General features: G+C 34.5%; 1 protein-coding gene across 1 annotated transcript; it reads left to right on the forward strand.

The window, feature by feature from the left end:
- Positions 1-5303: 5303 nt before the first annotated feature.
- LOC125861772 (acyl-coenzyme A thioesterase 2, chloroplastic-like) lies at positions 5304-14474 on the forward strand. The gene is made up of 5 exons (XM_049541636.1): positions 5304-6030; positions 6386-6563; positions 6814-7283; positions 9290-9418; positions 14075-14474. Exons 1-5 carry the CDS (start codon positions 5482-5484, stop codon positions 14216-14218), a joined length of 1470 nt encoding a protein of 489 aa, XP_049397593.1. The 5' UTR covers positions 5304-5481; the 3' UTR covers positions 14219-14474.
- The last annotated feature ends 1116 nt before the right edge of the window (positions 14475-15590 follow it).

Genomic DNA, 15590 nt, shown 5'->3' on the forward strand with positions numbered 1-15590 from the left:
CTTGCGGCCAACATTTTTGGATGAGGCTCCTCTCCATTTTTCCCAAGTACCTATTTGGATGGTAGCCACATGTCATAATTAAGAATTAAAGGTTGAGATTTAATTACCTAAATTAAGGTCTAATCATGATTAAAATAACAAATAATTTCTTCATTTACTTTTAAAAAAATGTTAATTCCATAATTCTTGCAAAAAATCTCCATTCATAAATATATCTAAAATTTCTTGTTATTCCCATTTACTATGAGCTCTTTTTTTTTAAACAGTATTTTCTTTATTGCTACAAAAATTATTATTCTGTTTTGTTACTGAATCGGTAACTCAATAAGAAGAAAAACTTTTTAAGCTTATATTTTTATTTATTTTTTAAATGTTATGGATTATACAAACATTGCACTGCAGCCAAATAATAGCTAATGTTAATTTTGGAGGAAAGAGAAAAAAAAAGGTGAAATAAAATAAGAAAAATAACATACTCTTCAATAGGTAATGGTCAAAAAGAAAAATTCAAGGAAAAATGCAATAAAAAGATTAACTAAAAAAGAAAATAAAAGTAACATCCTGCGTAAAGAAAAATTAGGAAGAAAACTTTTTTCCCATAAATTTATCAACAAATAGTATGTTGCTAAGATGGTGGGTTATAGTAATTTTTAAAATTAAATATTTTATATATTTATTATTTAAATTATGGTTAGAGATTTACTTTAGAAATTAAATCTTAGCCATTTAATTTAACCTATGTCATGTGTCACTAATCCAAATAGGAACTTGGAGAAAATGGAGAGAAGAAAAATGGAGAGGAGCCGGATCCAAGATTTTTTCATTACATAGGAAAAGGTTCATTACAACATTGCAAATACAATTACATGGAGAGATCATAGCGAGTTCCTTGAAACCCCTTTCATAAACAATATTTTTTTAAATAGAGAAAAGACATAAAGTCACCATTGAAGTTGTTCTGAATTTTCAAAAAGACACTTTAACTTTGCAATCATCTTACTACCCCACTAAACAATATTGAACTGATATTATTGTATCATTTTCGATCAGCCCCAAATTTTAAGAAGCAAATGTGTTCACACACCAATCATTACATGACACGTGTTAATGTAATTAAAAATATATTTTTTTTCATTCTAAGTTTTTTCTTTATCTCTCTCTCTTACTTTTTGACATATTCTGATTTCATCTTAAATTTCACTTCATCTTTCCCCCCCCCCCCCCCCTTCCACACACACACACTTTCAAGTTGATCCATCCCTCCATTTTCTCTCTTTTTTCTTCACCTCCCACCCTCACCCCACCCACCACGTCAAGTTGAACCCCTATCCCATTTTTTTTTCTTTTCTTTTTCTTCTTCATCCAATCAAATTCTTTATTTCAATGATTTTTTATATTAAAAAAAATCATAATATTTCCTAGACTTCATTGAATTATTGATAACAAAACTAATTATTTTTTCTAAGAAAATTTAAAATTTTGAAGGTATCATCAATTACTCTTTTTCATATAACTTCAAGATTAGAAATGAAAATTTTAAAAGAATCAATGAATTCCCCGAAAATTGAAAGAACTTGATTGAAATCGAATAAAAAAACTATATGATACCTCCTAATCATCTTGAAATCTAGTGGGATTATCAAATTTGTTCGAAATGTAAGAAAACATCTGAATAAAGTTTTAAAATTAAAGAGAGTACAACTAATAGTAGTAAAAAGGGGAAGGTGATGTTGTGGTAAAAATGGTGACATTGAGAGTAAGAAACTTCAATGGAGATGACAATGATTTTTTGAAGAAGAAAGAAGAAAGAAGTAAGAGAAAAAATAATGAGGAAAAAAAGTTAAAATAATAAGAAAATATATTTTATAATATAATACTTGTAAAAGTAAAATTATATTAGTTATTTTAGGTTGCTCACTCTCTTTAAGAAAGTGCATACACTCTCTATGTCATGTGGACAAAAAATGATGTAATAATATCAGTTCAAGATTGTTTTGTGAGGTAATAGGATGCCCGCATAGTTAAAGTATTTTTTTGAAAATCCGGTCCAAGTTTAGGTGTCACTTTATGTCTTCTCTTTTAAATGTAAAAACTTATATCTAAAATACAAACACACAAGAGAGTAATCCAAAGTTGTTTCTCCCTTTTGGACATAGCCAATTTATTTTTTCATTTCTTTTCAGTTACTTTCATCTTCTTCAAAAATCATCATCAAAATTGTCCATCTTTGACTCTATCTTGTTCATATCTATTTTACTTTCCACAAAGTTGATCGACCTAGTAGGCTTGTTGTCAACCTTTTCTGAAGCTTCAACTATTCCAGAAGATTCAACTTTGTGTTCAAGCTCAACAATTCTTCCCAACAACTTAGGAATCACAAATTTGAATCTTAGATCAATATAGTCATCCTTCCAAAGTAAAAAATCGCATGATCTAGCATACTAAAATTAACAAAACGAATCAATCTATGACTCTTGAAGATCAATTCTTAAAAAAATATTTAACTTACCCCATAGTAACGACAACCCCAATATCTATACCAAGATTTATTGGGGTCTAAGAGGTCAGCAAATTAAAGGCAAAACAAATCCATGTTTGCATTGCACCTCTTCTAATTCATGATCTTCATCTTACATACAGAGCCTAGTCAAGCTTATTCGAGCCATTAAGCAGCTTAATAAAAATTATAGTGATTTAATTAATCAAACAACTCAATTCGAAAAAATTCAAAAAAAATTACGAAAAAGAGAGAAAGAAATCAAAATGAAAAAGAGAGAAATGAATCAAAATGAAAAAGAGATGAATGAATAGTAATGAAAAAAGTTACCTTTAATTTAAAAAACCTAAGTTTGAAATTGAATTTGGGGCTTCAGATTTTTGGGTGAAAATTTAGGGTTCTTCAGTTATCTTTGGTCAGAATTGGGGTCGAGTGGGTGGGTTATAAGAGAAATAACCATTGTGACGTTTTTAATTAAAATAAAAAATTGGGTTTATTAACGTGTTGACACGCTCTAATATGTCGATTGAAACGCGCCTAGGAATGGGTGACAGACAAGGTAAATAAATACACTTTTGAGTAGTATAGGTATGTAATAGGTCGCCCTAATAGTTGAAACATGTAATTGACTTTTCGGTACAACTTCAAGGGGAATTTATGTCATTTTCCTTAATGCAAACATAATTAATACAAACATTACTATTGCAAACAATATTAATACACTTTATTTAATATTATTCTTATACACCCTATCAGACGACACCTACATGTTTGCTCAACTTTAGACCGAAAGATAGGTATACAACATAGGAGAATGGAAAAGGATAATCACTTTGGTAAGCTGAAATAACGAAAAATACCCTTAAAGGTCGTTTGGTGTTAGATATAAGGTATAATAATATCATGATAAAATGTAGGATTATTTTATCTCATGTTTGGTTGGAAGCAATGTTTTCAAAAACGTTTGGGGCAGGGCGTACCAAAAACGCTCCGGGGCGCAAATTGAAGACGTAGATCCATAAGGCGTAAGTCCTAGAATTTGGGGCGCAAGCCCCGATCAAAAAACGTAAGTCCCAGGCGTCTTTAATTTTTGAAAACCTTTTTTGCTTTAAATCATACTTTTTATTATTGGTGTAATGATATTTCTCAAATACTAGTTATAATATTTTTTTCTTCATTATTGATTATTAATACCTATCTCAAATAAAATCATAATATTTTTTCTATATATTATAGGTTATTTATACAAAATTATTTGTAAAATCATTTAAAGTTTCACTTTTGCTTATTTTCTTAGTAAGAAAATTATAAAATTGAATATACATGAGGCTACGCCCCATAGATCCATGAGAGTTACGCCCCGTGTCTCGGGGCTTACGCCTAGCCCCATACTTCATAAAACGCCTCGCCTCACGCCCTAGCCTTTTAAAACACTAGTTGGAAGTATTAGGTAGTCCTTAGATTATTTATCCCACCATTTTTGTCATAGTGATGAGATAAGTTATGTTATATGCATGGTGAAATAACTTGTGTTTAATCAAACGACCCTTTATTTTACAATGGGCAAAGGGTTAAATATGCCCCTGTACTATTAGAAATAATTTAAATATACTCCTCATTATACTTTCGGGCCAAATATACCCCTCATGTTATACTTTTGGTTCAAATATACCCTTTCATCATACTTGACACAAATTTACCCTTAATTTTAACAGAAGGACACATGTCAAGCTCAAAATGAAATGATCCGCCCCAATTCTAAATTCCTATTTTTTTTTTTGTTGAAACTCACCAATTTAACTGGATCCAATCCATTTTATTTTCATCATCTTCTTCTTCTTTTTTCAATACCCAAACCTTCAAAAGCTTGTACTTTTACAATTTACAGTGGGTTTCATTTTCTTTTTCAGATTTTGCACTATTTTTTCATTTGATTATTTGTTTGTTGGACAGTAACAAAGACGATCCTGAATTTGGAGATTATCATATAGTTATTCATATAATCACTGAATTTCAATGTGAAAATATTATACACAAATAAAGTTTACTATTGAAAAGCTCTGACAGAGCGCTACTGATATGCTTACCCATGATACCTGCTCCTTTTCCTTAAAATTTGACTTTGCTGTCGTTTAAGGTTAATGTCCTGCTCATGGCAAGATCAAATTATGAAGGAATGAATCTAGCTAATGAAAATAAACGCCCTTTTTGAAGGTTTGGGTATTGAAAAAAGAAGAAATTAAAATAAAATGAATTGGGTACTCCAGTTAGATGGGTGGGTTTCAACCAAAAAAATTAGGTATTTAGAATTGGGGCGGGTCATTTTTTTTGAGCTTGACATGTGTTCTTCCGTTAAAGTTAATGGCAAATTTGTGTCAAAATATAATGGGAGGGGTACATTTAAATTGAAAGTATAACCGGAGGAATATATTTAACCCGAAAATATAACGAGGAATATATTTAAACTATTTCTAATAGTACAGGGATATATTTGACCTTCGCCCTTTTACAATAGAATGACCAAAAACTCACATGTGAAACCCTCCTCTCTTTTTTTCTTCTTATTATATAGGGAAAAAAAAGAAAAAGAATACCACTATTCATTTTTTTTTTAATAAAAAACACTAAATTTCTTGCCATTTCTACCCATCAATATAGTCATCCTCCACTTATCTCACATAAACATGGCCAAAAGGAACCATGGACTTCAGAATCGACTCNAAACGAGCCCTAAATTTCTTGCCATTTCTACCCATCAATATAGTCATCCTCCACTTATCTCACATAAACATGGCCAAAAGGAACCATAGACTTCAGAATCGACTCATGTGCTTGTGCTTTTTCCCTCCAAACAGTACTTCTAAGGCAAGAATTTTGGTTTTCTCCTCAAAAGTTATCTTTTTGGTGCAATTTGATCTCCAGAACTCAACAACAGCTCTCATATTGAACTTCTCATCTCAAAATCCCCATTCCTTACAGCAAGAATGGGTAACCCATCATCAAGATTGCATTGTTTGATCAAAAGGTGTCCCAATTTATATAGAAAATCCCATTTCTTGCTTGGTTTAGCCAAAGATGAAAAACCCATTTTCAACACTGCATTTTGCGATCACATGGTGTCTCCTTTTTCACAAACAAAGCAATTTTCAATTGGAGCAAACGATACTTTTATTGATCCGATCCCAGTTGTGGCTACTACTAGGTCACCGCTGGATAGCTCTCCTACAATTGATGCAGGTTCTTCAATTAGAAAGCCGATCAGTTTGTGGCCAGGTATGTACCATTCGCCTGTGACAAATGCTTTGTGGGAAGCAAGATCAAGTATTTTTGAGAGGTTTTCAGATGCTCCAGTTGATCCTACTCCACAAAATGATTTGATTACTAAAACCCCATCTAAGAGTAGGACTAGTGTTCTTTACAAATTCTCTTCTGATTATGTGCTGAGAGAGCAGTATAGGAACCCCTGGAATGAGATTAGGATGGGGAAGTTGCTGGAAGACCTTGATGCTTTGGCAGGAACTATATCCTTCAAGGTAGTAATGTTCTTGTATCAGATTCATTGAAGACTTGATCAGATACATATGCTAGAGAATACTCATTGAGCGGCCATTATCTTTACAGTTAAAACGTTTTGACTCCTTGAGGACTTAGGGTATTTTCTTTGCATACTTATATTTGAATATGTTTGTGTTGGTGGTAAGTTGCATCAATTTGTGATCACATTAATTTGTTCTTGGTATTCCAATTGTTGTTTCTTATTGTTGTAGTTGTGCTAGTCATGTATTTGTGTTTGTTGTTGGCCATACTTGAATTATTTGACTGATCATGCACCAAGGAATTTCCTCCTTTTGAAGTATCATCCTCATATTCTTTCTCTTTTCACACCAGCATTGTTCCAGTAATGATGGTACTACTAGGCCCTTGATACTAGTTACTGCTTCTGTGGACAAGATGCTTTTGAAGAAACCTATTCGTGTTGATACTGATCTGAAAATAGAGGGTGCTGTTACATGGGTTGGTCGTTCATCTATGGAGATTCAACTGGAAGTAATGCAATCTTCACCAGGTAAATTCCACAACTCATAATTTGCTTTGTCTAGTTTAGAAGATGTGATTTCTGTGGATCGTGGGAGGTTATTCCTACTTCCATGCGGAGTCGTTATCAAATGAGAATTGTGCTCATGTCTAAATGATTTGACACCCTTGCTTTCATGTTAATAAAATTAATGATTTTGTGCTATACTGTCTCTTTCCTAGGTGTTTATATGTTAATATTTCGTTGCTGCAAGGATAATAGCACCAATATTTTCTTGCAGAAGCATCCAGTACATCGGAGTCATTAGCTCTAACTGCAAACTTCACTTTTGTGGCCCGAGATTCTAAGACCGGAAAATCAGCTCCAATTAATCAGATATCTCCCGAAAGTGAAACAGAAAAACTTCTCTGGGAAGAAGCTGAAGAAAGAAACAAAATGAGAAAGGTTAAAAGGGGAGAACGGAAGAAGGAAATTCAGGGTGAGGAAGTGAATAGGCTAAACGAATTGTTGGCTGAGAGCCGAATCTTTTGTGATATGCCTGCTTTAGCAGATAGAGACAGCATTTTAATAAAAGATACATGTCTTCAGAACTCTTTGATTTGCCAGCCACAGCAGCGAAATATACATGGTCGAATCTTTGGAGGATTCTTGATGCGGAGAGCTTTTGAGCTGGCTTATGCAACAGCTTATGCATTTGCAGGCAGTGCACCTTGCTTTGTGGAAGTTGATCATGTTGACTTCTTGAAACCTGTGAGTATGAGGATTACCTTTAAGCATAGAGTCACACTATTCTTTACTTTGAAATTCTCTTGGTTCTGATTTGGAAGATTGAGGGGAGGGAGGATAGTGTAAAACAGTAACTTCGATTCTAAATCTAGCAAAAAATACATGACTAACAAAGGTCTGGCAATTCAATTTCTGTTTCGTCCTAACAGGAGCAAAAGTTTGTATACTGTTCATTCTTTCTCCTCTGAAGGTCCACTCTTTCCTAATATATGATTTCTAAGTTGTTACTCAAATTGAATAATATCTTTGTTCTATTTTACGTGGCACTATTACTATGTAGGGAGTGAAAAAGGTTTTCCTTTGACCACAGTGTTTTCAATATTATTTTTGATTGTTTTGGATTATTATGACTTATAGTACCTTTTATGTGAATCTCCAAATATATAAATTTTATTTCAAAAATCTTGAAGATCTAATTTACACCAGAAATTAAGTAGTTTCACCTCCACACTCCATATTCCGCCACAGAAAATTGAACAGAGTAATACATTATATTAATTTAAATTGGCCTTGCACGGAACTTAGTGTCAGTTTCAACCTAATGCATAAAACCAAGAAAGAATAGTTTTAATCTACACAATCCCAAACTATTTTTGGTTAGCTGCATGATCATCTAATTTATGAGTTTATTAAGTATCTATATTAAGTCCAAAATTGTCAAATCTTTAAACCCCTATACAACATATACCTAGTCAGCTTGACTGGGCTTAAGGGCTCATTTTTTGAATAGGCATTGTATTAGTTCTACACCTTGGTCATTCTTCTTTGCAGAACACTGAAGGTGAATATAATCTTGCATATCCATCTCACACTAGCAAAAAGAAACACATTTTCATCATTGATTAACTTCCATGACATATAGTAATGTTTGGCTAATGGTACATAACTATTTACAATATTTGATTATACCTTTTACCTTGTAATAATTTACTCTCTTCATTTTTTATTTTTTTTTGTGTGTGTGTATTTGGGTGGGTGGGNNNNGGGAGGGGGGACAGAATGAGTACCTTGTGGTGATAATTTACGGTTTGCTAGTATGTCTAGTTAATGTTGCATGAGACATATTCTTTGGATAAATGTTACTCTCATCGTACTAATATATGTGACACTCTTTCCTTCTAATCCGTCCAAAAAGAATGACTTTCTATATTTAGTAGTAACAATTTAACTTTAAATTGTCGCTTAACCTTTAATGAGATGATTTATAGCCATACAAATATCTAAAGCTTAAAATGTTGATACATATCGAGTGCGGAAGTGAATTAGAATAAAAAATGATATACCATGTGAATCCTACTGACAAAGTGAATACATATTGTCATTATCCGAGGAATTGGTAATTTGAGTTGTGGCATATGTTGAGCGGTGAAGTAGTGGCGGCCTCTGATTTGTTTAATTGTTCGTGCTACATGAGGTTTACTGTTTACTTCTTTATGGGATTGAACATTTATCTATTCAAGTTCTTCCTTTCACGCTAAGATGCTGAGGTTATTGGATCATATTGGAATTTTAAAATCATGGTGCTGTGGAGTTGTAATATCTTAAGAGATCAAATAATATTTTTAACATTGAGAAAACATCTATTTTCTTGGAATTCATAATAATCCTTGTGATTTCTAACTCTAGTTTATATCTTTAAATAAGTGAATCTCCAGCATTGAGACTTTCTTTTGCCTCTGTTTGATGCAGAGGTACTCTATTTATCTGGGCCAAAGTGTACTAATTGAGCATTTTAGAAGTTGTTTAATCTTTTACAGCCACTTAGAAGTGGAAGTAAAGAAGGTATTAAGTAGGGTTTTAACCAATCTTTTACAATTTCTAGAGTGTATTTGGCTGTTTCAGCCATCTTGCATCCTGGCAATAATCAACTCAACTTCATTATAAGCAAAGAAGCAGTATGCTTCAAGCTATGCTTTTGCGCTCAAATATAAATATATTGCTGAGATTTAAGTCTTAATCTTTTGATGCAGGTTGATGTTGGAAATTTCCTCCGCCTCAAATCATGTGTTTTGTACACAGAACTAGAGAATTTATCTAAGCCTCTGATCAATGTAGAAGTGGTAGCTCATGTCATGCGCCCTGAGTTGCGGTCTAGCGAGGTGAGCATGTGTACTCTAAAGCATAACATATTGCGTCATTGATATTATTGGTAATAGTGCTTTACAGGATCTTCTAAAAGTTTTTCAATATTTATTTTAGTTTACGGTGAACTATCAACTTATCTCATGCATACAATTAGCTCTTATTGGAGAAAATGTTTGTTCTCATTCATTGAGTTTTTCTTCAAAATCATCTAATAATGCTTACACAACTTTATTTTTTTGGTCAATTATTGTTGTTAGCAAATCCAGTCATGTAAACTATTCTACCTTCTGACAAAAATAGATATATCTGGTAAGCATTTGATTAAAACCCAAATGAAACCTCTCTTTTGACTTACATTCGAGGAAATTTTGATCTATTGTTTTTTTTTACCAGCGTAAAGGTTTAGCTAATCTAGTGTTCAAATGCTGTGAAGTTACTTTTCTGGTAATATGAGTAAACTGTTTTACCGTTGGAAGAAATGTGTATTTTCTTGTGTTAGAGTGTCCCACATTGTTGAGGAAATGTGTTATTATTTTCTTATATGGTCCTGGACAATCATCACTCGTAAACTAGCTTTTGAGATTGATTTAGCCTTTTAGAAATAAAATAGAAGAATATTATTGAAATCGTGTTTCTACATTATTACGTTGAGCCCTATAAATAGACACTACATGACAATTCTTTTCCACGTAAGATACTATTTACAAATCTTATTTGTATTCTTATTCTAACACTCCCCCTCAAGCTGGTGCATACAACTCATATGTGTTGAGCTTGTTATAGATGTAATTAATTCGAGGACCAATGAGAAACTTGGTGAAAATATATGCAAGTTGATCACTTGACTTCACTAAATTTGTAACAATATGCTAGAGAGGGTTTTTTCTCTGACAAAGTAGTAGTCAATCTCAATGTGTTTAATCCTCTCATGAAATATCTGATTTGATGCGATATGAAGGGCCATTTTGGTTATCATACACAAGTTCCATCTAACTGATTTCTTCAAATTTTTGTTCTCTGAGCAACTGGTTAATCCAAACTAGCCACAAGTTGCTATAGCCGTTGCTTGACATTCTACTTCTGTACTAGATCGAGCCCACACACATGTTCTTGCTCTTCCAGAATACCAGATTGCTTCCTACTAAAACACAATATCCAGACATAGAATGTCTATTAGAAGGTGATCCCAATTAGCGTTTGTCTATCCAACGTTCTGCTCATGACCTCGATCCTTGAAGAGAAGTCCTTTACCTGGAGCTGACTTTATATGTTGGTGAATGCAGATAACTGCATCCCAATGACTATCATAGGGAGAATCCATAAAGTGACTTACAACACTCATAGGAAAAGAAATGTCAGTTCTAGTCACTCTGAGATAATTCGACTTACCAACTAGTTGCCTCTATCACCCAGGATCACTGAGTGACTCCTACTGTCTTGGCAGGAGTTTTGCATTCGATTTTATAGGAATGTCAATGGGTCTACATCCCATCATTCTTGTCTTCTCAAGAATGTATGTGGAATACATTTGTTGCGTAATAACAATACATGATCTAGACTAAGCAACCTCCTCAACACCTAAAAAATACTTTAGTTAGCCGAGATCTTTAGTCAGAAAACATTGAAAGAGATGTTTCTTTAAATTAATGATACCATCCTGATCATTGTTGGTAATAACAATATCCACATAAACTACTAAATAAATACACAGTTTTGAAGCAGAATGTCTATAAAACACACAATGATCAGCTTCACTATGAGTCCTGTCTAGCTCCTGGATTATTCTGTTGAAATTTCCAAACCAAGCTTGAGGAGATTGTTTCAAACCATAAAGTGATTGTGCAATCGCCATAGCGAGCTAGACTCCCCTTGAGCAACAAATCGGATGGTTGCTCCATATTAACTTCCTCCAAAAGGTTATCATGGGAAAAACATTTTTAATGTCCAACAGAGAGAAAATATCACTATAATCAAACCTAAATATCTTAGTATACCCCTTGGCAATAAGGCAAGCCTTAAGCCGATCAACTTGGCCATCTGGACCAACTTTGACTACATACACCCTACGACAACTAACAGTAGGTTTACGAAACAAGCTCCCCAGTACCACTTGTATGTAAAGCAGACATTATGTCAATCATAGCTTGTCGTCATCCTAGATGAAAAATTGTTTCACCTGTAGACTTAGGGATGGAGACAAAGGACAAAGATGATACAAATGCATAATTGGTGATGATAAATGATGACAATTTAAAAGGATATAATGGGTGTTAGTATTGTGAGTGGACTGTATACATTTTCAAAGTGCAATCGATTGATTAGGAGGAGACAATTTCGCAGTAGGTGCAGGTCTGGTGTAGGACGTGAATCATTTTGGGCTTGATGGAGGAGATGAACGACGATGATAAGTCAGACGTGGCGGCGTTGTGGATGGAGATGTAGGCGTAAGTGTAGGTTCCTCAAAAGTCGGCATGGGTAGGACAGATGGAGATATAGAAGTAACCGTAGATTCCTCAAAAGTCGGTATAGGTAATACCTCAGATATGTCGGGATGATTAGAAGAAGATGTAAAGTAAGGTCAAGGCTTAAAGAATGTGACATGAGCTGACATAAGGTACTGATGAAGATCAGGTGAGTAGCAATGATACCCCTTTTGTACCCAAGAATAACTAAGAAAGGCACATTTGAGAGCACGAGGGGCTAATTTGTTTTTCCCAGGGGTTAGGGACTAAGTTATGAACAAAACATGTACTTCTGTAGATACAAGAAGGAAGAGAGTATAGAGGTGACCAAGGAAACAATACTTAGAGCCTATGTGGATTGGCTTATTTTAAGTGGTTTTAAGACATTAGCTTTTAAGCACTTGTGGAGTGTTTGGGTAAAACAAGTGCTTATAAGCACTTGGTTTTATGTTAAAATGTTAAAAATAAGTCAAGACATAGGTTAGAAATCAAGTCAAAAAACAAAAGTCAATCGAAATAGGCTCTTAATAAGGAATTTGATTCTGAATTGAAGTTGAGGGCGTCTGATTAATTAATAGCAAGATGTGAGTTGCATCACCCCAAAATTGCAGTGGAACATGGGATTGAATGAGAAGAGTGCGAGCAGTCTCAATGAGCTGCCTCTGAAAGACATGATTGGATCTCAAAGGGTTATGGTTTTCAAATGTTTGAAACACCCCCAAGAACAAAGAATCAACTTTGAAGTCAGCAGGATAGTTGAAAAACTGGCCAAAAACTAGGAAAGTTGCCGGAATTTGATTATGTAGACGGAAAGTGGGTTCCCCACTGGAAACATTGTCGGAAACTGGTGTAAACACTGTGGATATGTTTGTAATAAAGTTTTTGGAAAAAGAAACTCGCCGGAAGCTGTGTGCAGATCACCGGAAAAGTGACTCCCTCGTCGGGAAGTGCTCGGAATCTGGATAAATTATATGGACAGGGTTTGGAATTTCAGTGCACCCTGACTGGAAAAAAAACCTTCTCGGAAAAAAGTGATCAGAGACAGCTCATGCGCTGGCGCGTGTGACAGACGCACTGCTGGGTCAGAACTCCGACAGGCACATGATGGCGCGTCGTTGATTTTCTGATGGAGATTTTTTTGTGGGGTTTAGTCACCAATACCTGTTGGACCTTGTGGTGATGTTAATTCTCGCAAACTACTACCATAGGTGGAGGTGGTGCTGGTTAGATCTGAAAGTCACCGGAATAAAGGTACGGTGACTGACTTCTCTGTCTCGGAGGTTTCTCATGGAAGCTCTGAGGTGTACAAAAACCTCGCACACTGTGTGACTCCACACAGTTGAGGCGCATGGGAGATATTTGGATGCCTCGTAAGCCAAAAAGGTGTACAAAATTACAAAATAAGACCTTAGTTTAGTTAAGGTGTGTCTCTGGGATTTCGGTCATAGTCTAGGGGGGTACTTGTACCTTTTCCCTGTTTTAATACAGTAGCTTAGCAAAATAATTTGAAAAGTAAAGAAGATGTGCTAAAGTTCTATTGAAGAAACTTGGAGCTTTGCTTAAAAATTCAAAACTAGTGTGATTGTGATTTGTTTTGGCTGGATGTTATTGGATTACCTTGAAATATTTAAGGAGTTTGAATCTCAAATGTTGGGAAAATTCGGTGAGATTTGAGTTGGTTTGAATTGATTTTTTACCGGATTACCTTTTTGATAATTCGAATGAGTGCTTATGTTGAGTTTTGGGGAATATATTTAATGGATGACCAATTCTGTTAGGAAGTTTTTTTGGTTAATGGACTATATTTTACAACATGATTAGCAGACTAAAAACTGAAATATTGCAATAGTAAATGGATTGTGATGGTTAAAAAGTTCATTGCATTTTAACAGGGAAATGAATGGCTGGATGATTCGGGTTGAGAAGTAGCAAATATGATGTGATTATTCCCTAGAATTGACCATGATGAAAACCAAAATCAGGGAAGAGATTTGATGGCAAAAAAGGAAAAAAGGAAAGAGAAGAAGTAAAAGAAAAAGGTAGGACTTATAGGAGGGGGAGATAGAGAAACCAAACAGAAGTCATTGTTGTGAATAAAGGAAGAATCTAAACTGTTTACCCCAAACTGTAGGCTTTCCAGATAGATTTATTTCTTTGTTTTACAATCTGCTGATCAGTTCCAGTCTTTTTCTTTTTTCTGTTAAACAGGTTTCAAACAATTTCTATTTCACTTTCACTGTCCATCAAGATTCACTGAAAAATGGTGCATGGGTTAGGAATGTCGTCCCTGGTACAGAGGAAGAAGCACGTCGTGTGATTGAACGGATGGATGCTGAAAATTCATGTTCTTGACTAGCATCAATTGGCAGATATGTGAGGGAAAGCAAGACAAGGACTGAGGATACCTGATTTTGAGTTCCAAACTCATAGCAAAGCAAGATATGTCACAGTTATTTAAAGCAGATACTAGCTGCTCTGCAAAACTAAAACCTTAGGCAAATTTTAAAGTTGTGTATATTCCAAAGCCACTTAGATTTGCAAGTATACAAAACTTTATGCTCTTTGTATTAACAGGGTTACTCTTCAAAGTTATTCATGTTGAACTCAACCAGCTGTTGTTTCACATCATTTCTCCCGTCAACTACGATTTATGACGTTGCTTGCTATTATATTTAGGCGAAATGGTTTGGTGGACCCTTGTACTTGTATCTGGTTGTATTGTGGACTCTTCTACTTACCCTTTTGTCATCTGGACCCCTGAACCCATCCAAACCCAACATTTGAAACACTTTTTTTGATGTGGCATCTTATGTGGAAAGGCTCCACATGGAGCGTGTGATACACATAAAGCAAGAGCGTGAGACGCCTTAAAAAGGCACTAACGGTTCGATTTTGACCTTTAAAGGCCATCTCTTCTTCTTTATTTTCACTCAACACCATTGTTGGACAAATTTGAGCTTTTTTCTCCTCTTTTTCTCGATCTTGTCTCTTCAATTTTTTTCTCTTTTATTTTTGGCGCCTTTATTTTCTCCTTCGATCTACTCATCTCTTTTTTTTTGTGTGATTCTATTGTATTTTTGTTGGTTTGATTTTGTTGGTCTTCACGATGACGGTTCGATGTTGCTACTGTGGAATATATGTTGAACTAAAGACATCAAGAACACCAACTAATCCTGGAAGAATGTTTTGGGGTTGCCAAAAATATTCATCTGGTAATGGGTGTGAATTCTTTCGATGGGCTGATGCAAATGATTCAACATGCCAAGAACAATACAACATCAAGAATCCATCAACGAGTTCAGGGCAAGGAAGACAAGCAAGACATAGAAGACAAGGAAGACAAGCAAGACATAGAAGACAAGGAAGGCAAGGAAGACAAGGATCAAACACTAGTATTGATATCACTATTATTGTGATTGTTGTTATTTGGTTTCTAGCCGTTATTTTTAAGAGATATTGATTTGTACTAGGTGTTATTTGATAATGAAACGGAATAACAAAGACATTGGCCTCAATAGTGGACTGCATTTGCTTAAGAAATTTGAATAGCAACTTCATTCAAACACAAATTCATACAGAAAAACAAAGTCTTCCCAATAGCAACTTAACACAAATTCATATAGGCGCCATTCATATACAAAAACAAAGTCTTCCTAATAGCAAAACCAAAGCAGTTGGGATCAAGTCATTAATCAAAATAAAGTTAGTTGGGATCAAGCCATTA

This window comes from Solanum stenotomum, chromosome 4, assembly GCF_019186545.1.
Source record: "Solanum stenotomum isolate F172 chromosome 4, ASM1918654v1, whole genome shotgun sequence".
Lineage (NCBI taxonomy): Eukaryota > Viridiplantae > Streptophyta > Magnoliopsida > Solanales > Solanaceae > Solanum > Solanum stenotomum.